This window comes from Mobula hypostoma, chromosome 23 (assembly GCF_963921235.1).
Source record: "Mobula hypostoma chromosome 23, sMobHyp1.1, whole genome shotgun sequence".
Lineage (NCBI taxonomy): Eukaryota > Metazoa > Chordata > Chondrichthyes > Myliobatiformes > Myliobatidae > Mobula > Mobula hypostoma.
The window spans coordinates 33,682,152-33,708,368 of record NC_086119.1 but is presented as its reverse complement, the minus strand read 5'-3'; the positions used below and the strand labels follow the sequence as shown (position 1 = coordinate 33,708,368).

At 41.1% G+C, this 26,217-nt stretch overlaps 1 protein-coding gene across 11 annotated transcripts in view; it reads right to left on the bottom strand.

The window, feature by feature from the left end:
• auts2a (activator of transcription and developmental regulator AUTS2 a) overlaps positions 1–26,217 on the bottom strand; it is a 1,205,197-nt gene that overhangs the window by 772,377 nt on the left and 406,603 nt on the right. Inside the window, exon 1 of one of the 11 annotated variants that reach the window (XM_063031904.1) lies at positions 8,287–8,337. The exons of the other annotated variants lie outside the window; for them this stretch is intronic. Coding sequence (XP_062887974.1) covers positions 8,287–8,334 — 48 coding nt within the window. The 5' untranslated portion in view covers positions 8,335–8,337. Of the gene's footprint in view, positions 1–8,286; positions 8,338–26,217 lie in introns of those variants that run through there. 11 annotated transcript variants of the gene reach the window in all.

Below are 26,217 nucleotides of genomic sequence, written 5' to 3'. Positions count from 1 at the left end.
CTCATGCCCCTCCCCACTACTCCCATCTGCCTTCCTCACCTCATTGTATTCATGCTCCACCATTCTCCCCTATCAGGTTCCATCATCTTCAGCCATTTTCACTTAACACCTTCCAGCTTCTAACACTATTCCCACTCACCCCTATTTGCCTATCACCCCACCTTACCCAAAACCACTTATCACCCACTAATTCTGGCTCCACCCTTTCCTTCTACCATTTTATACTGGCCATTTCTACTTCATGTTCAGTCTAGGTGAAGGTTCTCAACCTGAAACGTCAACTGTCCATTTCCTTCCTTTGATGCTGCCTCCAGCATCTTGTGTGTTGCTATTGATTCCAGTCTCTTGTACCTTTACCAAGATGAAATGCTCAGCATGCTAGTAACGTTTGGAGACATGGTACTGAAAGCACCCAGTCCTTTCCAGGAAACTTTAGCCAACCGGTTTCACCAGTGCTAATACCAAAGAATGCACTTGTCCAATTGAAGTGCAGATCCTGTAATTGCACATGCAAAATCTTTGCATTAATAGATTCAACACATAGCTGTGTCTTCCACCTACTGATGGTCATCAGACAATATGATCACTGGGTCCTGGCTTGCCTTTAGAAATTATCACGGAGCTACAGTGGCACTGCAGAGCCGCTTCTTTGAGCTTATCTGCAGAAACCACTTAATTTCTACCTTTAATGTCCCTTTTTTGCCTTTTCACGGTGGATGGGGTTCTGTCAATGACCTTGATCTGCAGCTGCACTGAAATGACGGTTCTTTATGACAATGCAACCTGCTTCTGGGGCTCACTGACCAGCTGATTTTCAAAGTCCCAAAAGCGTGACCTAGAAGACAGGTATGCCTTCAGAGTTCCAAGGCTGTGCAGCCCAATGGACGAGCTGATTCTATGCCAACGCTGCTGACTGAAACATTGTGGGAAAAAACAGAATACAGGGAGCAGCAGATTGGCTGTCAGAGGTCTCTGTACTTGTGAACGATTTTCTCTCTTTCTCTCATTGGTGTGGGTGAGTTTGCTGCTGATTCTTGAGTCGGAGAAATTGAAAAAAGCAACGAAGCAGACCTTAACATCATAATCAGCGAGGACACGAAGAAATCTGCAGATGCTGGAAATTCAAGCAACACACACAAAATGCTGGTGGAATGCAGCAGGCCAGACAGCATCTATAGGGAGAGGTACAGTCGACATTTCGGGTCGGGACCCTTCGTCAGGACTAACTGAAAGAAGAGATAGTTAGAGATTTGAAAGTGGGAGGGGGAGGGGTAGATCCGAAATGACAGAAGACAGGAGGGGAAGGGATGGAGCTAAGAACTGGGAAGTTCATTGGCAAAAGGGAAACCAGGCTGGAGGAGGGAGAGGATCATGGGACGGGAAACCTGGGGAGAGAGAGAAGGGGGGGGGAGCCCGGAGGGTGGAGAGCAGGCAAGGAGTTATAGTGAGAGGGACAGAGGGAGAAAAAGGAGAGAGGAAAAAAAAGGGGGGAAAATATATATAAAATAAATAAATAAGGGATGGGGTGTGAAGGGGAGGAGGGGCATTAACGGAAGTTAGAGAAGTCAATATTCATGCCATCAGGTTGGAGGCTACCCAGACGGAATATGAGCTGTTGTTCTTCCAACCTGAGTGTGGCTTCATCTTGACAGTAGAGGAGGCCATGGATAGACATGTCAGAATGGGAATGGGACATGGAATTAAAATGTGTGGCCACTGGGAGATCTTGCTTTCTCTGGCGGACAGAGCATAGGTGGTCGTAATCAGCGAGTTGTTTTGCTTTTGTTTCCCCTCTCGCTGAGTTACACCTCTGCCCCTTTATTGGTGGGGGGGAGAGAGAGGGGGAGAGAGGGAGGGAGGGAGGGAGAGGGAGAGGGAGAGGGAGAGGGGGAGAGGGAGAGGGGGAGAGGGAGAGGGGGAGGGGGAGAGGGAGAGGGGGAGAGGGAGAGGGGGAGAGGGAGAGGGAGAGGGAGAGGGAGAGGGAGAGGGAGAGGGAGAGGGAGAGGGAGAGGGAGAGGGAGAGGGAGAGGGAGAGGGAGAGGGAGAGGGAGAGGGAGAGGGAGAGGGAGAGGGAGAGGGAGAGGGAGAGAGAGAGAGAGAGAGAGAGAGAGAGAGAGAGATAGATAGATAGATATGGATGTTGAATTGTCTGGTGCCCAATTAGGTTTTGTTAAACTGCAGATCATGGTCTCTCGTGGGGGCTTTGCTATGTCTTGCTCGATGGGTAGTGGGTGCTGATGCTTTTTGCTGAAATAAGAGAAGTGGGGGAGAGGGTTGATGCTTTGTTGCTGCTGGTGTGTGGGAGGGGGAGAAGCGGCTTTGGGGTTCTAAAGTTTTTACTGTTAGTTATTCTCTGGGGTACTCTTCTGTTTTTGTGGATGTCTGTGAGGAGTAAGAATTTCAGGTTAAATGTTGTATACATAAGATCATTGGAAATAAGAGTAGAATTCGGCCATTTAGCCCATCAAGTCTGCTCCGCCATTCAATCATGGCTGATCCTTTGTTCTGCTCCTCAACCCCATTCCCCAGCCTTTTCTCTGTAACCTTGATGCCGTGTCCAATCAAGAACCTATTAATCTCTGCCTTAAATAGACCCATTGACCTGGCCCAACACAGCTGCCTGTGGTAACAAATTCCACAAATTCACCACCCTCTTGCTGAAGAAATTTGTCTGCATCTCTGTTTTAAATGGATGCCCCTCTATCCTGAGGCTGTGCCCTCTTGTCCTAGACTCCCCCATTCATTCTCTGATATTAAATGGAGCTATTTACTGAAAGTAACCTAGCAAAAAGTTGTAGTTAAATAATGGAAGCCATCAGTTCTTCTCTGACGACTGTCTCACTTGAATTAACATGATAAATATGACATAACATCTGACTGATTTTCTCAGATATGAATGCTATAAACACTTTTCTGCAATATTTGCTCCGGGACAACCTTGTCCTAACTTCTACAAAGTACAATGGCCATGTTGAATTAGTTTGTCCCTATCAGGATTAGGATTCCAACCATTTCAACTTGATAACTCATGCTTCTCTGTGGAATCTCCCCAATAATAACTGTTTCCCTGTGTTACAGCAGTGACAACATATCCAAACAGCTTCACTTGCTTTACAACTCTTTCGAACTTCCTGACATTCTGAAAGCAACTGTACAAATTCTTACATTCCAACATTTTCAATTCTGAGAGGAAGGTTCTTGGATGCATGTTCTCTTTGTGCTGCATAATATCCTCCTCAGTGAGCACAGAGCCTCAAGAATTATACTTTGCTATTTCTGCTGCATTTTCTGATTTAATCATGAGTATGTTTCACTCTATAATATTTGCTCAATGATGATTCTCTTCCTCGGCATAGATACCACCATCATCAGATGTTAGAGCATGGGCAGCTTCAGGAGCAAGCAAATACTGTAGCCATCGCCATTGGAAAAACACTTCAAAGCCTTGGACAGAAGAAATATGAATTGCCACATTTCATTTACCTTGTTCCTTCACCTGAGATGGTGGAGAAGGAGGAAAAATAGTCTCATTTGCGAAGATTTCCATGGTTGAATGTTAGTTCATTATCTTTAGTCATGCTGATAAGTTATTGAGATGTGAAGTGAAGATAACCCCACGATGCTGTCCAAAAGCAAGTCAGGGCATACTTTGCAATTCTGGAATTCCAGAACACCATCTCAGAAGACTAGTAAAATTCTTGTAATGCATCTGTAATTTGATAAGATTTTCCTAGATCAATGACACTGAAGATTAAATTTCAGATATTTCATTTAATGTCCGTGGCCTGAAATATTTATAAAGTTATGTCTATTTACTTTTCTGTTCCCATTTTCCATGTCATAATTATATGCTATTTTCTGAGCTGAGAACATTTCTCATGTCAAAACTCTTCTCCTGGGTACCTGTGGACTTTAGAATGTCTCTTCCAATCCCTATCACGCACTGAATATGTGAATCTGCCAGCTACTTGACTCTTAGAAACCACATATACAAGCTTCATGTTGTTCTCACCGACAGCCATATCTATATACTATCTATGGTTGTTATGGACTGCTGGAACGTAATCAGGCTGTGGGAAATTACATTCCTATTAGCATGTTGTAAAAAATACTGCAAGTCTTTCTCTGGTTCCAATATCCAATATGGTCATATCTTCTATCAGTATTTACCAAAAAACATTTCAGCTTCAACTTGTAACTTCATAACTGTCACCTTAGTTTATCTAGAGTATCTATTAACACCTTTTTCAGCCAATGCATTGGAAGTAAATGGAAGCTGCAACAGCACATATAACAACTGGTCTATTTCACTGCAAGCCAAGTATATTTACAGACTGCACTTTGCTCAATCAACAAAAGTCTTCAAAGTATATTTGAAAACTATTTCTACGAGGCAGAGCAAACAGAACTTATGATCAGAACTACAATAGTGGAAGGTAATGTATGACAATTGAGCCACTAAAATGTAGTTAGTGGAGGTCAGTAATATAGTATATTTAGGTTGTTAAAATTAATCCTATTTGCACAGTCATGCAGTCTCCAGGTGTACTAACTACTCAGTCACATTCACTGAAGCCAGGAATAGTAGGGAAATAGTGTGGATAGTCAGAGGCTTTTCCCCAGGGCTGAAATGGCTAGCACGAGAGGGCATAGTTTAAGGGTGCTTGGAACTAGTACAGAGGAGGTTTCAGGGGTAAGTTTTTTTATGCAGAGAGTGGTAAGTGCGTGGAATGGGCTGCCGGCGATGGTGGTGGAGGCGGAAATGATAGGGTCTTTTAAGAGACTCCTGGATGGATACATGGAGCTTAGAAAAATAGAGGGCCATGGGTAAGCCGAGGTGGTTCTAAGGTAAGGACATGTTCGGCACAGCTTAGTGGGCCAAAGGGCCTGTATTGTGCTGTAGGTTTTCTATTTTTTTATGTTTCTATTACTGTACTTCTCTGGAAGAGGCAATCGTGCAATTATTTGAATCAATAGTGATTTCAGTGGGTGCAGGTTATGGTGGTAAGATTGCTGGCTTGGTAATCCATGGCCTATTTAGGCAGAAATAAGGGTTTGAACACAGTCGGAACATTTAAGTTTAGTTAATGAAATATTTTAAAATTAAAAATCAAGTAAATGTGACTACAAAGCTATTATATTGTCATAAAAAGCACGTCTGGTTCACTTATCTGTCATACTTGCCGCTCTGTCTCATATGTGACTCCAGTCTCTCGGCAATATGGTTCATTTCACACTGCCTAACAAAACACCCTAACAAAATACTCAGTTTGAGAATAATGGGGAATGAGCAATTAATGCTGCCTTTGGCCACAAATCCCCTTTGTAGCTGGTCAGGTGCTCCTGGAGTAACAAATCACCTGAAGTTTACAGGGAGGTTTTAAAATAACACTTTTTATGAATTCTCCCATAAAATATGGCAATCAAACCTCTAGATAACTATATCAACGTCACCATTTCCAGGTGTTGAGTCTAGTTGCTGGTTAAGCTACTCAGTTAGCAATGAAGGACAGAGTGTCCCATTTTCTTTGCCCCAGGAAGATGATACTCAAGGTACCAAGTACAAGTTATGTAAGTAACAGACACATCCCAGTTTGACAGCCAGGATGAGACGTGGAAGATTACTGTTTGTAAGTTAGCATCACAAATTTTGATACTCCGGCTTTTTTAATCAAGTGTGTTAAATCCTTTGCACTAATCAGTCTAAAATGCATTCCTAGAAAGAATAATTGAAGAACCTGTGAGAACACAGAACAGTACAGCACAGGAACAGACCCTTCGTCCCACAATGTTGTGCTGAAACAGCAAAACAGTAAATTTAAAAGAACCTCAAAAACTAATCTCTCCTACCTACACAATGTCCATATCCCTCCATCTTTCTCATATTCATGTGCCTATCTAAACCTCTCTTAAAAGCCTCTATTATAAAGTAATAGGCATGAATGAAGATGCCCTGTCTATCTGTATACTGAAGTTTATTTCTCAAACCTAACAGCAAAGCCATGATGCCACCTAAGGTAGGTCTTCAGACCTAATGATTTTTAATTCAGCAAAAGCAAAGTAAGGAAATTGACTGAAAAGACAGCAATGATCCCCAAGGGCAAGGGAGAGGAGCATGGTTTGCAACATTCAGTGGACAATTTTTATTCAGGGACTGAGGCAGTGAAGAATTTATCTCTGATCCATAAAACATCTATTTTATCAAACATTTATCAGATGGTACTGGATAAACAACTTAAAATAATGGTGCTAGAGATTCTTTGTTAGATTTTGTTCATACTGTTCATTAACACAATTGTATTACATCTCTTTACATAGAGCTCCCCACTATTGAATCACAGTTCTACTGTTAAAAAAAAAAGCAGGCATAGAAAATCACCACAAAACTAAGATTTATTCACTTTGGTAACAAATATATTTATGAAATCTTTTCCAGCTGATTGGAGCAGGCAAACTACCTTCGAGGGAGCTGAAGGCTGAGCAATGTCCCCCAAACACTTTAGTGAAGGCATCAATCTATGTTCCCTTTGAAACTGATATCTCTTCTGAGGTACTTCAGTTTCTAAGGTACATATTGTTTTGGAGATTGTATTTTTGTTTTGGCCTTGTGTTAACTGGGAGTAATATAAACTGGTATTAACAATAGGAATTTGCTTCACTCCCACAGCCGTTTTTACTACCTGCCATTACGTCATGTTTTAGTGTGATACTAAAAGTGTTGAAAGGCACATCACTGAGCAGAAATGAAAAATAGAGTCTTGCAAATAGCAGGAGGACTAAAATCTTCATGGTTAACCAAAGGTTTTGAAAGAAGATCTCAAGTGGAAAAAGCAGAGTGATTTTGGAATTTGGGGTCTGGGCTATGAAAATAAGACCACCAGAGATAGGACAGAAAGGAGGGCAGGATACTAGGTGGCCAAGTGGCTCAGAGGAATTAAGACTTCATGAAATTGCAACATTGCAAGAGACAGAGAAAGACAAAGCCTTGAAATACAGTCAGAAATGGTAGTTGGATATTGCAACAACTAAATTCAACACTTAGCTTTAGAGTCAGATTTTTTTGCCAGTAAGGCAGAACTATTCTCATCTCTGTTCCTATTAACCCATGAAATAATGTGTCTGTAAACTATGTTCTTAATGGACTGCATGCATGAGGGAGAGGGAGATAGATAGATAGATAGAGTAATTCATCATGTACCAAGTTTCAAGAAAATGTTTATCGTAAGATAATTTTCAAAATACCTGAAAACCACCAGTCAATATTAACATGAAATGCATCTTAAGGTACGGGGCAAATTATTTTAAATACTTTATAAGTTAGTCCCAATTTACTCATGCAGGGAATTATTTGCATTTCAGAAAAGAAATAAAACAGCAAGATAAACGGCTGAGGAGGAGATATAGTGCTGGCAGGAACAGATAATCTCACCAATATTTTTAAGCTTCCCATCACCTTTCATTACAACTTAAGGACATTACAGCGAGTTCACATCAGAACAAAACCCATTAGCACAGGTCTAGAAAATTGCTGCTTATGGGGGATGAGTGGTCAGATTAGAAAACAAAGGCACATTTAAAAGGACAACAAAATGGTTGTTATTTATTTATAAGTATTTACACTATTAATTATCATAATTTAATTAAATTTGTGGGAATTGCATAAAAATATATATATTTTTTTAAATTACGCATTAGTAAGATTGTCCCTCCAGTTGAAGTAATAGGAATTGAATTATCTGTAATCTTTTTTCTTACTTGCCTATTTCTTGACTACACCCAAGTGAAGCAAATAAAAAAATTAAATTAACTTTTCAGTCTAAGGGTCAGCACTGATACTCATTATTTTATGTAACTTAAGATTTCTCAAAAATTCTGCAATGATTGGTCCACTTTTTGTTCCTGCTGAGTGTACCATGTCGTATTTTTTGTGCAAAACACCGACTGTATTGTGTGCCGAGAGCTCGTTTGAACAACTCCACAGCTAACTCTCTCCCACAAGGAGCACCAGAGTCAGGGAAACATTTCAAAATTAAAGCAATGACAGTTTGCGGCTTAGAACAAAATAACCCGCTTTTTTATTTCCAGTTAATACCAGGCAGGTGTCTGTCAGCACAAGTTATCAATGACACAGCAACCATTTTATTCAAAGAATCAAGAAGAGAAAGCCATGATGCTGCTCAGTCAATGGCTTTTTCCTTCTCTCTGCGGACATGCAGGGACGGTTAAGGGCTGGTCTGCAGGGAAGAACCTTGGGGATGTAGTGAACAGCAAAACATATTGACTTACCTTCTCTGCGTACTTGAACTTGACATAGAACCAGCTCGATTTAATCATTGTATCAACTCCTGATCCTCACAGGCAAAAAGGATTTTTTTTTACAAAGAAGAAACTGTGTTCACTTATAAAAAGCTTTGACTGTCAGCAGGATTCCTGTTTGGTAGATGTTTTCCAAAGGGCATGCAATGAAGGTTTTCTTTTTTCCTATTTTATTCTGCCCTGAAAGCACTCAGAGCCTGCTACCGAGCCCTGCTTCCTCAAAGCCTCGCTCTGCGTGGCTCTGACAGATTGGCTGCATGACAAGAGAATTTCTCAAATGGACTTCAGCTGCATTCATCACAAATGGCACATGTCAGTAAGCCAAGAGGCTTCAGACCTGGCCTGGTCCCAAGAGGCCAATCTCTCCGCAGAATGGATAATGAAATCCAATGCTTCCCCTCCAGACACGGATTAACACCTGGCTAAACATCATTCTGACAGGAAACTGCAGCCCATCCGAGTTCATATGTGGGATTGTGCCCCAGTGCTACATCAAAATACACTCCACGGATTCTGAAAATAATTACCAGGAGCTTGACTGAGCAAGCCCTTTTACATCTATTTTCCACAAGAACTGTGTTTGCTTTCCAACTTGCTCAGCAAGCAGTCACAACGGACAACATAATAAAACTGTTGAAGTTGCTTGCTTTACCCAATTTAAATCAGACTGCTGAGCAGTACAATCCTGATACTGTTATCATCCACTCGTAATATTTTATAATAGTTGTAAAGAACAAGTATTACATATGTATGAAAACATGAATGCTAGATTAACCCCCTCAATCCCAAAACCGGTTATTACATTTTAAAGGAAGCGATTCATTTGCATTTAGTATTAGTGAAGTAAGGGGTTTTAAGCAATTTATTTTTCTTATTTTTTGCACAGCAGAAAAGAGCAGCTGATTGCCTTCAAACTAAAGGTGATTTTATTTTACTTTAGCACTGCCCCCCCCTCAGTTTTGCCCTTCTGCACTGTGGCACCACCCCCTCACTGTGCATTGCTCCCTTCAGTGCAGCTCCACCCCCCACATTGCTGTGTTTTGTAATATGACCACTAGACGAGGTAAAGAAAGCAGATTTCCACCGCTAAAGGACAATTACATGACTTGTCACATCGATTTGTTCCAAGCTTTAAAAATAAGTTATTCTCAGTTACTTGGAGAGGGTGTATTGGCATGAGGTGGGTACTGTCCTTTCATAGTCTTCGAAGTGCAGTGCATCCCACTTAAATGGCAGCTAATTCATGACTCCCACAATTTGCACACTAGTCTGTTTCTGTCATGTTTCACATAATAAGTTTTGAATATTTCTATCATTTTGCTTTCAGCTTCAAAGACAGATTTTTTATAAAGCTTCAGGGCAATTCTAAAAGGATGTTTGTGCGCACTCACCCAGTAGGAAGATCTCTTGATTCTTCAAGCATTGTAATAATGCCTGTTTAAAATCATTCCAGAAAGCAGTGTGATATGCTGATCATCACCTACATTTGCCGTTCATAACTGGAAATACAAGTGTCCCACAGTTACCAAGCATTTCCTACAGCAAGTTTCGTGGCAACAGTTTATGAAGCAGATCACTTGAAGTTGGACTGACATCTTTAAGTAATTATCTGATACTCTATATGATATGTTACTTGATTTTCTTGGTTCTTTGTAAGTTGGAAATACACTATTCTAAAGGTGAATGCTTTATACCATATATGTTTTTCAATGGATAAAATGGAGCTCTAATCCTTTCCAAAGACAAAATCTAATGGGTAAATAAAAATTCTGTTTGAATTTTGGGACAGCTTAGTTTTAAAATTCTCATCCTTGTTTTAATTTTCCTCTAGAGGCACATTCCTCACTTTGTTCTGCTTCTATAACCTCCTCCAGCCGGGCAATTCTGACATCTCTGCAGTTCTCCAACTCTGGCACTTTGCACACCCCTCATATTCTTTGTGCGACCACTGAAGGCACACATTCAGCTGCCAAGACCTTCAAGTTCTTCTGATCTACCCTGCGTCTCCATCTCTCACAAACTATCTGTAGATGCTGGAAATCCAAGCAACACACACAAAGTGCTGGAGGAACTCAGCTGGCCAGGCAGCACCTGTGGAAAAGAGTACAGTTGACGTTTCAGAACAAGACCCGTCACAATGAAGGATTCAAATGAAGGGTCTCAGACTGAAATGTTGACTGCTTACTCTCTTCCATAAATGCTGCCTGGCCTACTGAGTTCCTCTAACATATTGTGTGCGTTAACCTCTATCTCTCTCCTATTTTATGATTCTCTTCTTAAATCTCTCGCAACTTTGAACCAGTCTTCAGGGACCTGCTTTAATATCTCCCAATGCAACCTGATATCAGATTTTGTTTTATGTTTGCCCCTGTGAAGCCACTTACATGTTTTACAGGTTTCTGGTCAGCCAACTATCAGGCCCCAATCCAATCTCCAACTGCTGGTCCTCTTAACCCACATAGTACGTTCTCCAGACTTGAACTGTCTTGGATGCCATTTTCTCGTTCACACAACCCATCAGTGAGCAAAGAATACTGATTTGGTGTTCCCTGTAGTCAAAACACCATAAAGGACCTCTTTTGTGTGGAAACTATTTCCAGGACTCCAAACATTTGAGGCAAGGATCTACGGCTTTCAATCTATAATTAAAGGGTCTAATATTGGTCTGTTTATGATTTGCAAAAAAAGAGTCCAATGATATGGAAAGACTCCTGAGGCTTCCTGGTATTCAGCTTGAACAACACAGGTTATTATTTGAATCTCTTATATTAATATTGCTGACTGCATTTTTTTCAATCACAGCATATATGTGCTAAGTTTCCCTAAGTAATTAGATCAAGCTGCCTCATTCTGTACCAAAAGAATTTTGGAAAGGCCTATGTTCACTAGAGTAAATCATTGTGGTTACTTGGCTGGCTATGATGAAATCCTCAGCATCCTGAATAACAATGATACCTGTGTTTTATTATTTGGAGGCAAATACAATTGAAATGTTTAAGAAGATCGTAAACATTTGGATGCTGCACAGGTAGAAAGGCTTAGTTTAGATAGATGTTAAATTACACATTTAATTCATTCAGTAAAACATTGTTGGCTGAGGGGCTTGCTCCTGTGCTGTACTGTTCTGTGTTTTATATGTGCAACTTGTCTTTAGCAATAGAAACCCCATGATATAGAGTTTAAGCACTTAATCAGGGGTGGTGAACCTATGGCATGTATAACATTTGTCGGCACACAGCAATGCAGGGCCGCCCCTTGATTCTTTAAACACCACCCTTCATAAAAAGATAATGATTATCTTTACTGCCAAATGAAGCGGGAAATGATTTTTACAACCCAAGAGCAGTGAGATATTTTCACAGAAAATGTGACACTGGATGATACATTTTGAAATCCTTGTAGACCTAGTGTACACAGTGAACCAGTTGGCACTGGCTTCTCTCTGCTTGTATTTTTTCTTCGGTCATTTGTGAGCGATACTGTATATTCAGTGATGATAAAGTAAACACTGTAGATAATTTAGCTATTCATTGTCTTTTTAAAAGATTAATATTAATAATTTTTGAAGAGTTTTCTCAAATGCTTCATTAATTTTAATCTATCTCTTTTATACTTTTATTTGTAGCAAAACAATGAACACACATAAATAAGCGCAAAATAATCTGCAGATGCTGGGGTCAAAGCAACACTCACAACACGCTGGAGGAACTCAGCAGGTCGGGCAGCATCAGTGGAAAAGATTGGTCGACGTTTCGGGCCGGAACCCTTCGTCAGGACTGTAGGGGGAAGGGGCAGAGGCCCTATAAAGAAGGTGGGGGGAGGGTGGGAAGGAGAAGGCTGGTAGGTTCCAGGTGAAAAACCAGTAAGGGGAAAGATAAAGGGGTGGGGGAAGGGAGGCAGGGAGGTGATAGGCAGTCTTGAGGGGGCAGAGTTAACAGGTGCTAAAATGGAGATCAGTAATAAGGTAGGATCTGAGTGAATGACGGAATAGGCTTGAGAACTTAGCATCTTGCTTCTGCTTGTATGATCCTATGCTCATGATGATGAATTTAAATAGTACAGCCTTTCTTGCTGATTGCAAGAGAAAAGGTGTGAAATTTCAAGGGTGCAGTGAAAAAGTGACAGAGGAAGTGAAGGGCGAGAGGGTGGAGAGGGGTGGGGAATATCAGAAAGAATTGTAAACCAAAGAAGATCTAGGAGAAATAGCAAATAAGGCAAAAGGCAAATTTTCGCAAGCAAGAAGGTGGAAGAGTCGCATTTACCTTGTCCATGGTATAGCACAGAACTGAATCAGAAATAAGCAGGTACATTGAACATATCAGACAAATTTGACACACAGCCTAGTGGAAAGTGAGTTACCTTACCTGAAGTGCACTCTATAAGCAAGATTAAATGTAACAGAAATAAATAGATAGAAAGAATGCAAAGTCAAATACAGCAGCATGATTATGAGTTCTAGGCACATGGCACTCCTAGCAATATCAAGAATTCTGCCTGTGATAACAAATTATGTGGATGAATGAATAGAGTAAGGGAGATTGATGAGATACTAAGACATCCAAGCAATTAAACAAATGGGCTGAAGTGGTAAATGGGTTTTAGTATGTTCATATAATGTGGAGTAATAGATGTTCAAAAAGGAATCATAGACCATGTAAAAATGAATAGACATCCGTCAACCTAAGTAACAAAGGGAAAGGATTACAGACTTCATTCAAACCATCCAGGCAGTATGAAGCTATTAGCAACAAGGCTGAGAATACAGTGGGAGGCACCTCAAGGATACTGTACGCTAAGGGGAACTGACTGTTCTGCTGAATAAGAACTTTGCTGATACCGCTTTGTTTCAATACAAAAGGCTAGTGATACATTAAACTCTTTAAATTCAAAATTTGTCAAATGCAATTTTTCCACATTCTTATCCCTGATGTTCCCACTACAGACGTTGACACGTTTTTGAAACAATCTCCAACGCCTTGCCTAAAGTGAACAAATTTCATGCTGTAGCTGTTAGCTGAGGACATTACGGATAGAGCCAAATTTAGCCCTCTCCCAATAGCTCCATAGGTGTGGCTTCAACAATTAACTCAACACCCTTGTCTTTCTACCCAGAACAACTCAGAATGAGCAGTTTAACCTGTTAACCACAACAGAAAAGTCATTCTCCTCTCAGACAAACTATTTAATATACAGTACTCACTATTCTGAAAAAACTGGGATATGGTTGGGTTTTAGAAATTTTGGTATATGCTTTGGAAGCAACTGCTAATCTACTAAATTGTGATGGTGTGATGTGAGAATCAAGTACAGCTAAATTTTGTTGCTTGTGCATTCCACTGTCAGGCTTAAAAAGTTTAATCTTTTTTATGGTTTTAATCATGTTGGACACACATGTGTAGTCAAAAAACAATATAAAACTGTTTCAGTACAAAGGAGCAAAATGCTATCAGTGTTTTTTTGACAAATGTTGTCAGGTATTCTCAGGTGTCCCAACAAAGTTGCAAGCATTTCACCTTCAGCTGAATTGTATGGATCAGAACTCACACTGAATATTTCTTTGTAATATTTTACTGGATGTGGATGGTACTGATAATGCCCACATTTTCTGCCTATCTGCAATTACCCCTTAAACTAAGGAACTAGGTAGAGTCAGCATTGGATCAGTCAGACCAGATAAGGATGACAGACTTCCTTCATTAAGGTCAAATGGATAATTTTTTTTCAATAATCCGGTAGTTTCATGATTACCATTAGGAACTCACTTTTATTTACGAAGGTATCTAGATTTTACTTAACTGCACTGAGTACATTTAAAATAGAGGTTGATGGGTTCTTGATTTTTTAAGAACCTCAAAGATTATGGGGAGAAGGAAGGAGAACTGGTTCGAGTGTGATAATAAATCAGCCATGATGGAATGATAGAGCAGACTCAATGGGCTGAATGGCCTAATTCTGCTCCTATGTCTTATGGTATTAAGTTATATTTCAGAATTGCCATAGTGTGCTTCAAACTCCTGCCTCTGGATTAATAGTCTGGGACTCTGACAACTAACATAGTAATTTAACATTTTTATCCAACTATAAACCCAACATAACTGATGATACCATTTACATCATTTAACTCTATGTTCATTTTTAAAAAATTTTTCTTCAGTGATCCGCTGCTGACTGTTCATTCTTTATTTTTCAAAAGTATTAATGGTTCCTGCACTACAGCAATGACAATACCAAAAGCATTTCACATAGGAGATTCTGCAGATGCTGGAAACCTGGCGCAACACACAGAGAATGCTGGAGGAACTCAGTGGGCAGGCCGCATCTATGGAGGGAAGTGGAGAGTTCACGTTTCAGATAGAGACACTTCATCAGGAGAAGTGAAACAAAAGTATTTAATTGACCACAAAGTCCCATGGGATGTCTTGAGTTGGTAAGATCTTCATATATTGTTTTCATTTCTCAGGCTTTGGTGAGAGCTGAAGATTTGTTTAAAACTAGATTATCCCAGAATGGTGAATGCAGCTACTTTAGTGTGCACTCATGCACACTTGGCAGTGAACTAGAATGGACCGGCTGCAAGATTAGGAAAGTTCTCCACAGCTCAGTAACACAAAATTAGCTTGTTGTCTTTTACATGAAATCCCTCTGAGGCCACCCACAAGATGGCAGATCCCACCAACATCCTACCAAAGATAGCTGCTTCAGGTGAAACCCCATTCCAGCTGAGTTATCTTCAAAGGAAGATCTATTTGTGACATCCATATAACCTATGCCAGACTTCTCAATATCGATCTTGGTGTAAAACCCACTTACTGAAATGAGGAGTTGATGAGAGTTTACAGAGTGTGAACAATAAAAGTTCCCTCCTGGAATGATCATGATCACTATTTCCCCAAAGTGCTCTTTAATAGTGACAATATTGACTCCTGTACTTTATGTTACAATCTATTCCTAACACTAGGTAAACACAGTGCTACCTCTCCAGTTTCAGTTTCTTCCACCTGAAACTTACCACTGAAATTGCCATGTTGCATCTGCTAGGATCATTGGCTCACGATTAATATTTATTCATTAATCATTTTTGCCATTTTCAAGCTGGTGAAGCTTGTTTTGCTGTATTAATTACAAGAGTCACAAGAGGATTGCAAAGTCAACCAAACAAGTCCCTCTCTGCTCATTGTGATTGCCTTACCCAGACCATCACTTAATCACTGAATGTATCCTCCCTCTACCAGAAGACTTGCCTGATGACACATCTGGGAATCTCTCAAAGACAATTTTAGAAAAGCTTAAAGATGGCACAGACAAGCTACACTGTAGCATCTGAAAATTGTCAGCTTTACCAATGTGAGCTAAATATTGATTGTGTAAAATATCCAGAGATTCTATTTTTCCAGTAATTGACTATGGATCAATATCCATTGAACTTGCAGTAAAAATATCATAAGTGTTAATCATTCAGCGCCGTGTCCTTCTGTAGATGTCAGTTGGTGTGGTATCAGCCAATCAACCATCTGCTGGAGAAGCAGCAGTATAATTTAACCTTGGAGGAAAACATCACATTAGATCCCCATTACGTAGGTCAAGAAGAACAAGTTGCATGGGATCCATGGTGAGTTGGTCAACTGGATACAAAGATGCCTTGGTCATAGAAGAGAAAGGGTTGGGGTGGAGGGGTACTTTGTGACTAGAGGTCTGTGACAAGTGGTGTTTCATAAGGATCAGTGCTGAGACCCCTGTGGTTTGCCCTGACGGAAACATAGGCAGTCTGATCGGTAAGTTTGCAGAGAACACAAAAATTGCTGGAGTTTAAATTCCATCTACTCAAATTTCAAACTGATCTACATCTGACGGTATCTTTTGACAACCTTCCTCACTTTACGTAACTCTACCAAATTTTATGCCAGAGTTAGGTTGTCAAAAGCTCTACCCCTTCATTTGGACCGGAAGATAGAGGGGAGATGGTCAGTAAAACAAAATGGAGAGAAGAGGTGGAGAAAGTGCTCGTCAGCAATAGGTGGATCCAGGTGACAAGGCTGATAAACAGATGGAGACTAGGAGAGAAGAAATAGCGACATAAGCTGGAAGATAATGGGTTGAGGTGGCTAAGGGCTGCAGGTCTCCCAACCTCTTTCATTTTTCAATTTGGCCCTTCTTCATCTGATTATTAGCCAGATTAGATTTTTCTTGCTTTCCATGAACACAACATACCTGGGTAATCTTTTGCATCGTTAAGTGCTATTATAGTTGTACTGGATTAACTTGGTTGGAAGCACGGCTAGTTCTGGAGTTCAGATCTTCACAAACAGAATGCTCTCTCATCCTATAGCCTTTGCTCAATGTAGCGTTTGCATCACATCAGATGAAATCTGGAGTCTGTAAAAACCTCACAAAGGAGGTCTAGGAGTGAGTTGTCATCTTTGGCATTCACCTGCTGGACTAGGACGCTGTCAAGAATGGAAATGGTTGTGCCATCTTCTCCTCCAAGTAGCTGCTTAAATCTTCACACAATTCATAACTAGATATGGGTGACTTAACTTGCTGCAAACTACCTTGCTCTCTGCAATCTCACATTTTCAGCAATACACACAAAATACTGCAGGAATGTGCAGATCAGACAGCAACTATGAATGGGGGAATGAACAGCAGAAATGAATAGAGTGATGAAGGGTCTTGGTCCAAAATGTCAACTACCCATTTCCCTCTTTAGGTGATGCTTGACCTGACAAGTTCCTCCAACATTTTCTGTGTGTTGCTCAACATTTCCAATATCTGAAGAATCTCTTATGCCCCACATTTTCAGGTTGATGTGAACATTTAAAAGCCCCAATATCAATTAATGGTATTTGTTCTGTATCACAGAGGAGGGGCAGAGTTGCTAAATGGTTCAAGCCTTAGATCTCTGAAAACGCAGTCAGTCATTTTGTCCTTGGGGTTCAGCACATGGGATTGGTCACCCACAAATCTAACTGACAGACTTTTATTTCTGACGACTTCATTGGAAGTTAGTATCAGGAAAGGTTATATGGCTGGCCAAACTTGTATCAGCCAAGTTCACAGCTACTTTAGATCACTGTACCTTGTCCTATCACTATAAAACACACTTTGTCTCTAAATTATCTCAATTCTGATATTAGGGCACCAACTCAAAACATTAATTCTGTTCCCCTCTCCATGGATGCTGAATGATTTTCAGGGTATTTCTAGCCTTTTGTATCCAAGCCTTATTTATTTTAATATAACATCTTATCTAAGAAGATGGCCAAAAAGTTGTGACATAAAACATTTTTTCTGTCGCCTCCCCCATGAGAAACTTCATATTGATAAAAAAAACCTCTTAGATCATTTTCAATGTAGCTGGTATGAATTCAACATCTCAATTGGATTGTCATTACCACAAAAATGCACATTTTGTATTCACTGACTATGCTCCAGGGAAGCTGACTTTTTAATAATTGCGGCTAAAGAAACAGCCAGAACTTATGCAGCACCCAGATGTTCTCCTGCAGTCTGCTTGGGGGCACAGTATGTTCACAATTTTTCCATTAAACCCGCAAGAAGAAACAAATCTCAATACTGAATGAACCTTTTACTTCCTCCTCATTCCTTCAGTGGCTGCTTTAATCTCACAAGCTCCTTGGCCTCCACCCGGAGATAACATAGAGAGCATTTATGAAAGAGGTGGACCACAGTTTCCACACATTCTTACTGCTTATTGTGATCAGACAATGGCTTCAGTTTTCAGGGTCCACAATTGTCACGGCTAAAAGAAACATTTTACTCCAACCCCAGAAATCTCTCTCTGCTTTGGCTGCTCTGGGAGGAATGGAAAATATTTCAAAGCATTGATAAACTGTACATAACACTTGATACATTCACAATCTGGGAAAACAGAGAACAATAGAGCAATTTCATCACATGAAGCAGAAAAAAATGACCAAGTGCATTAACTTGGAATATCTCCTTCATCCCTTGATGAGTATATTTTCAGAGGGATTTATGTTGGATTTAGTCTAAGGCTAAGTTGTTTATTAGAAACAATACCCATAACCGTACTGGACATACTTTACGTGAAAAGCAAGCGGCTGATTGAACTCAGCCAGTCAATCAGCTTCTGGTGAGGGAAATGAATTATTGACATTTCAGGTCGACACCTTACATCAAGACTAAGAATAGAGACATAAGATAACTGGAATAAATTGGAGAGGGGGAGGGATGAAATTGGGCTGGGAGATGATAGGTAGATTGAGGAGGAGTGCAGAATGGTGAGCGGATAGATGAGAGGGAGGGGTGGACTTTGGAGACAGGAACAAGTGGGTTATATTGAACCTGGGAAGTGGGGGTGGTAGGAAAGAAAATGGGGGCAGGCAGAGCCAGGTGGGAGAATATGAGGATGAAGGTGGAGACCAGACATAGCAGCCCTCTAGCTGTTTGTTTTCTGCTCCAGATTACAGCACCTGCTGCCTCCTGTGTCCACCTATACTTTAAAAATGTTTCCTGGCCTTTAGGGCAGAAAAATTGAACAACCCAGTCAACCTCTGGGCTAGGACAAGGTTATGCCAATGGAAGGTGTTGGGCGGGGATTAACCCCAGCAAAGGGATGGTCGCAGTGGAAGAACCTCAGATTGGATTTATGATGTCCACGTACAATCATTGTTACATGAACCCGTGAACAATATCTTGTTATTTCTCTTTTGCAGTATTTGTTTGTTGTAACATAGTAACTTTATATCTTTGGGTAGTACTGCTGTGTCAGTTATAGAACATATACAGTATGGCAATAGTACAGGCCCTTCTGCCCACAATATTGTACTGACCCTTTAACCTATTCCAAGATCAATATAACCCTTCTCTCCCACATAGCCCTCCATTTTTCTTTCATTCATGTACTCCAAGAGTCTCTTAAATGTTCTGAATGTATCTGCCTCCACCACCACCCCTGGCGGTGTGTTCCACAGACCTACCACACTCTGCGTGAATACCGACCACTGACATACACCTAACTTTTCTCCCAACACCTTCAAGATAGGCCCCTTGTCATACCCATTTCTGCCCTGAGAAAAGGCTCCCCAGCTGTTCACTCGATCTCTGTCTCTTATCATGTCAATAATAACCCTGGTTCTGATTTTGTATGGAAGGCAGCAGTCTTTAGAAATAGGTCCTTGCCTCAGAAGCTTGATTTGGATGACCGTACATCTTTTCAGCACCACACTGTAGAGGGCCAAGGACTCTCAGTCCAGATAGCCATAGATTTTTGGAATTGGGAGGAGATGAGGATCAGCCAGGGCGATGGAATTTCCCGCTCTTACTGATGTGCCCATGGAATTGCCTGAAGTTTTAAGCTTCACCTATCTAAAGCACATAATGTTCCCCAGGCAGCTAAGGTTCCTGTGATCAACATTAAAAAGGCTTCAAATCTGATGTAAATAATGGGCTGTAGTGTGGTGGAAAGGTGCGTACCCAGGAGCACCTGATCAGTGCACAACATGCATTCTCAACTGAACTCCCCAAATTCAGGCTAGTGATCGGACAATGCAGAGGGATGACCTTTATATTTTTGGACATTCAGTCAAACAGAGAAAAGGAATCGCAAGCAAAATCAAACACTCTCCAATCAACAGCAAAATCAACTGGCAATGCTCAGAAAGATGTTCCTTAGGTTCATGCATTTTCCCACGTTCACTGAGCAGGACTGCACAAGCAGAGAGAGCAAGATAGAAAAAGGGTAGGAACACAAGGTTCTGGCTTCATCTAGTTAAGAAGGCTTAGCAAAACCAAGATGTAGAGTAAAACAATAGAACCTTTCTTTATAGCCATTTGATGTCTTTGGCAATTTTTTGCACTCAACCAAATATTAATCAAAGTGATAAAAGTTGCAAGCAAAAGCCTTAAAAGCATAAAGAATCATAAACGGGTCCAGATAATAAGGATATTTAACAGAAGTCTTTTATAAAAACCCTACTGCTTAAGCAACAAATGTGTATGAGCTTTGCACGCACTGTTTCTGCTGACAGCGCAGGCCTTTTGTATGGTTCAGCTGATCTATCTTTAAAGCAGAATGGATTGAATAAAGCTCAAGATAGATAAACTCAGTGTAATTACTAACAGATGAAGACAAACAATGTAAAGGCAGGAAATTAGGAAGCTTGCCCTATTACAAATGCAAAACATATTCTTTGCGTGTCCTGGAGGACTAAACATTTATCAATTGAATTTGGGAAGAAAATCATTCCCAGAAGTGGAATTCTATAAGACAAGAACAGATAACCATTGCAGTCATGGTCAGCCAAGCTTATTACAGTGTCGAGAATATACAAGCAAAAATTATACCCCTTTTGGATTCTCTCCCCAGTCTTACGAAGCAAAAGTAACAATGAAAACCAGAAATTTTGATGTTTTTTTTCTGTGAGATTTCAGTGGCAAAGGTTATAGGTGAATTGGATGTTAAACCATGAGATCATAAAGCACAAGGGGAAGCTAATCAACTCATTCTAACTTCTCAATTAGACTCACTCTCCGTGCAAAGTTCTTTTTTAATCTATCAGTTCACCAAAATGTTGCCTCCTGTAGAGTTTTGCTAATTACTGTGAGTACGTGACTTCAAGTTGCTGGCACCTTTGCTAATAAAAACAGCTTTTCTCGATGACAAGACATCTAATTTTGAACTCATCCATTAAGCGCCCCATTAACCTCCTGGTCCAAGGAGGGGTACTCTCTTTAATACATTTATAAAGAGCGCTGCACTACAAAGCAACATTCATTATCAAGCACCCTTAGGTCCCAAACCACCAGGTTTAGAACCAGCATGAATCGCTTCACTCACCTGACACTGAACTGACTCCACAACCTCTAGGCTCACTTTCAAAGACTCATGTTCTCAGGATTATTTATTTACTTTTTCAAATGTATTATCTGCACATTGGATGTTTGTCAGTCTTTGTTGTGTATAAATGTTTTTCATAAATCTGATTTTTTTATTTTCCTGTGAATAATCGCAATAAAAGGAATCTCAAGGTGGTGGCATATAAATACTTCAAAAATAAATTTAAACTTTGAACTCTCCAGAAGCTTACTAATCTGCTTGTTATTTGTACTCTGCAAATGTTCGACAAGCTCTCTTGGTTGCATTTTTGCAGTGTGATTAATCAAGGGATTCTAGTACAGAATAGTTAGTAAATTGTAGAAATAGGAAGTAATAGTTTGGTTGTGCAACCTACAGTAGAATGGTATCAAACTACTTGACTGATTGTCAGAGTACAAGTAACTCAGAGAGGAGAATCAAATCCCTGTGGGGCATATGAAGGATTAATATTAATGTAATTAAATATATTCATAAAATTAAAAAAAGCATAAGTAACGGGGGCCTGAAATTATTTTTATTTTTTATTTATTTAGAAATACAGCATGGAATAGGACCTTCCAGCCCTTTAAGCCGCACCGCCCAGCAGCCCCCAACAAACCCAAATTAACCTTAATCTAATCATGGGACAATTTAAATAATCAATTAACCCACCTAGTATATCTTTGGAATGTGGTAGGAAGCTGAAGCAACTGGAGAAAAAGCCACATATTACATTAGGAAAACATAAGACCATAAGAACATAAGATATAGGAGCAGGAGTAGGCCATTCCGCCCATCAAGTCTGCTCTGCCATTCAAGCATGGGCTGATCCAATTCTTCCAGTCATCCCCACTCCCCTGGCTTCTCCCCATACCCTTTGATGCCCTGGCTCATCAAGAACCTATCTATCTCTGCCTTAAATGCACCCAATGACTTGGCCTCCAAAGCCGCTCCTGGCAACAAATTCCAGACTTACCACCCTCTGATTAAAGTAATTTCTCCGCATCTCTGTTGTAACTGGAAGTCCTTCAAGCCTGAAGTGGTGCCCTCTTGTCCTAGATCCCCCTACCATAGGAAATAACTTTATCATATCTGATCTGTTCAGGCCTTCTAACATTCGGAATGTCTCTATGAGATTCACCTTCATTTTCCTGAACTCCAGGGAATACAGCCCAAGCATGCCAGACGTTCCTCATACGATAACCCTTTCATTCCTTGAATCATTCTCATGAATCCTCTCTGAACCCTCTCCAACGTCAGTACATCCTTTCTAAAATAAGGAGCCCAAAACTGCACACAATACTCGGTGTGGTCTCACAAGTGCTTTGTGGAGCCTCAACATCACAACCCTGCTCTTTTATTCCGCACCTCTAGAAATGAATGCCGACATTGCATTCGCCTTCTTCACCACCGACTCAACCTGGAGGATAACCTTTAGGATATGCTGCACAAGGACCCCAAGTCCCTTTGCACCTCCGCATTTTGAATTCTCTCCCCTAACCAGTTCCCCTCTACCACCACTCTCCTCCGTCTAGCGGAATTAGTCCTTACTCTTAATAATTTCTCCTCTGGCTCCTCCCATTTCCTCCAAACTAAAGGTGTAGCCACGAGCACCCGTATGGGTCCCAGCTGTGCCTGCCTTTTTGTTGGCTTTGTGGAACTGTCCATGTTCCAAGCCTATACTGGTATCTGTCCCCCACTTTTCCTTCGCTATATTGACAACTGCATTGGCGCTGCTTCCTGCACGCATGCTGAGCTCGTTGACTTCATTAATTTTGCCTCCAACTTTCACCCTGCCCTCAAATTTACCTGTTCCATTTCCGACACCTCCCTCCCCTTTCTTGATCTTTCTGTCTCTGTCTCTGGAGACAGCTTATCCACTGATGTCTACTATAAGCCTACGGACTCTCACAGCTACCTGGACTATTACTCTTCCCACCCTATCTCTTGCAAAAATGCCAACCCCTTCTCGCAATTCCTCCATCTCTGCCACATCTGCTCTCAGGATGAGGCTTTTCATTCCAGGATGAAGGAGATGTCTTCTTTTTTTAAAGAAAGGGGCTTCCCTTCCTCCACTATCAACTCTGCTCTCAAACACATCTCTCCCATTCGGCGCACATCTACTCTCACCCCATCCTCCCGCCACCCCACTAGGGATTGGGTTCCCCTTGTCTTCACCTACCACCCCACCAGCCTCCGGGTCCAAAATATAATTCTCTGTAACTTCCGCCACCTCCACCAAGCACATCTTTCCCTCCCCCTTCTCTCTGCTTTCCGCAGGGATCGCTCCCTACGCGACTCCCTTGTCCATTTGTCCCCCCCATCCCTTCCCACCGATTTCCGTCCTGGCACTTACCCTTATAAGCGGAACAAGTGCTACACATGCCCTTACACTTCCTCCCTCACCACCATTTAGGGCCCCAGACAGTCCTTCCAGGTGAGGCGACACTTCACTTCACCTGTGAGTCGGCTGGGGTGATATACTGCGTCCGGTGCTCCCGATGCAGCCTTCTATATATTGGTGAGACTCGACGCAGACTGGGGGACTGTTTCGCTGAACATCTACACTCTGTCCGCCAGAGAAAGCAGGATCTTCCGGTGGCCACACATTTTATTTCCACGTCCCATTCCCATTCTCATATGTCTATCCACGGCCTCCTCTACTGTCAAGATGAAGCCACACTCAGGTTGGAGGAACAACACCTTATATTCCGTCTGGGTAGCCTCCAACCTGATGGCATGAACATTGACTTCTCTAACTTCCGTTAATACCCCTCCTCCCCTTCGTACCCTATCCCTTATTTATTTATTTATTTGTTTATTTTCTTTCTCTCTTTTTTTCTCTCTCTGTCCCTCTCACTATAACTCCTTGCCTGCTCTCTATCTTCCTCTGGTGCTCCCCGCCCCCTTTCTTTCTCCCTAGCTCTCCCTTCTCCAGCCTCATATCCCTTTTGCCAATCAGTTTTCCAGCTCTTAGCTCCATCCCTCCCCCTCCTGTCTTCTCCTATCATTTCTGATCTCCCCCTCCCCCTCCCACTTTCAAATCTCTTACTATCTGTTCTTTCAGTTAGTCCTGACAAAGGGACTCGGCCCGAAACGTCGACTGTACTTCTTCCTATAGATGCTGCCTGGCCTGTTGCATCCCACCAGCATTTTGTGTGTGTTGCTTAAATAATAGTCTGCCCGTTTACTTCTTCCACCAAAGTGCATGACCATACACTTTCCAACATTGTATTTCATTTGCCACTTCTTTGCTCATTCCTCTAAGCTTTGTAAGTCTCTCTGCAGGCTCTCTGTTTCCTCAACACTACCCGCTCCTCCATCTATCTTTGTATCATCCAACCCCTGTGGAACTCCACTGGTAACTGGCAGCCAGCCAGAATAGGATCCCTTTATTCCCACTCTCTGTTTTCTGCCAATCAGCCAATGCTCCACCCATGCTAGTAACTTCGCTGTAATTCCATGGGCTCTTATCTTGCTAAGTAGCCTCATGTGCGGCACCTTGTCAAAGACGTTCTGAAAATCCAAGTACACCACATCTACTACATCTCCTTTGTCTACCCTTCTTGTAATTTCCTCAAAACATTGCAGTAGAGCTTCTTACACAGGACGACAGGATTTTACTCCAAACTCTGATGTCCTGAGCTGTAATCGCATCAGACTGACCGCTATGCTACCGTGGCGCCCATTACAATTATAATTAATTACAATCAATTCAAACTTACAATTAATTACAATTTGGTTGTTGTAATAATCCAAGTGCTTCACTGATGGCCTTTATGGAAATAAGACTAACATCCTTTCAGGGTCTGATTTTCATGGGACTCAGGTCATCAGTTTGCTTGACTCATAATTGTCATTGAAATGGCTCCGTTCAATTCGGTGGCCAATTGCAGTTACTAGCACCCATATCTTGTAAAAGTCAAAGAAAAAAAATGGTTACAGAAAATTATCAGGTAGTTATGATAGCCATGATATCCATTCTATTAATTGTTGTCACATAGGTGTACTTCACCGCTACTGGAAAAGCAGTGGACTGAAAATCAAGTTCAGAGACTTGCCATCAAAGGAGATGTCCTCAAATCAGTTTGCTGTGCTCACTTGCATCATAACTTCATTCAAAGTTTTTATTCAAAAAAATGTATTTAATTATCCCAGAGTAGTAGCTTGCTTTGGAGCCTGTTAAAATTATTAGACATCAGCTTGCACAACAATATTCAACAACTGAACTATTTGTTGTCTCATTTTGCAATTACTTGGCTTCGTTTGCAATCTTTCACTTCAGCCTAACCATCTTGGTTTTCTGGTTTAGTGCATTTCCTTTCTCCAGAATGAAATAATAGGCAAGTACATTAGGCTTAAAGGACGCGAAAAAATATGTTATGAGAGAAGAAAAGATGAAAGGAAGCTCATGAAGAGCAGAGCAACTGAGACGTGACAGATCAAATGGCTGGTCAATGTAAACCTAAAACAGAAGATCTACAAAGTGCTCCATATGCTTTCTCAAATAATCCATCTGCAGAAACGTGCAACAAAGCAGAAACCGCTTGTTAATATCATTCTGTAAATCTGGAGGTGCACTGCACTGAAACAGCTAAGAGAAGTTATGTTGAAGTTGTCTAAGACATTGGTGAGGCCTAATTTGGGGTATTGTGAGCATTTTTGGCCACCTACCAACAGGAAAGATGTAAATAAAGTTGAAAGAGTACTGAGAACACTTACAAGGATGTTGCCCCATCTGGAGGACCTGAGCTATAAGGAAAGATTGAATAATTTAGGACTTTATTCCTTAGAACGTAGAAGATTGAGAGGAGATTCAATGGAGGTACAAAAATTATGAGGGATATAGATTGGGTAAATGCAGGTTGGCTTTTTCCACTGAGGTTCTGTGGGACTACAACTAGAAGTCATAGGTTAAGGGAGAAACATGAAAATTTAAGGGGAACATGAGGGGAAACTTTTTCCACTCAGAGGGTTGTGAGAGTGTGGAATGAGCTGCCAGCATAAGTGATGCATGTGAGCTCAATTTCAATGTTTAAGATAAGTTTGGATAAGTACATGAC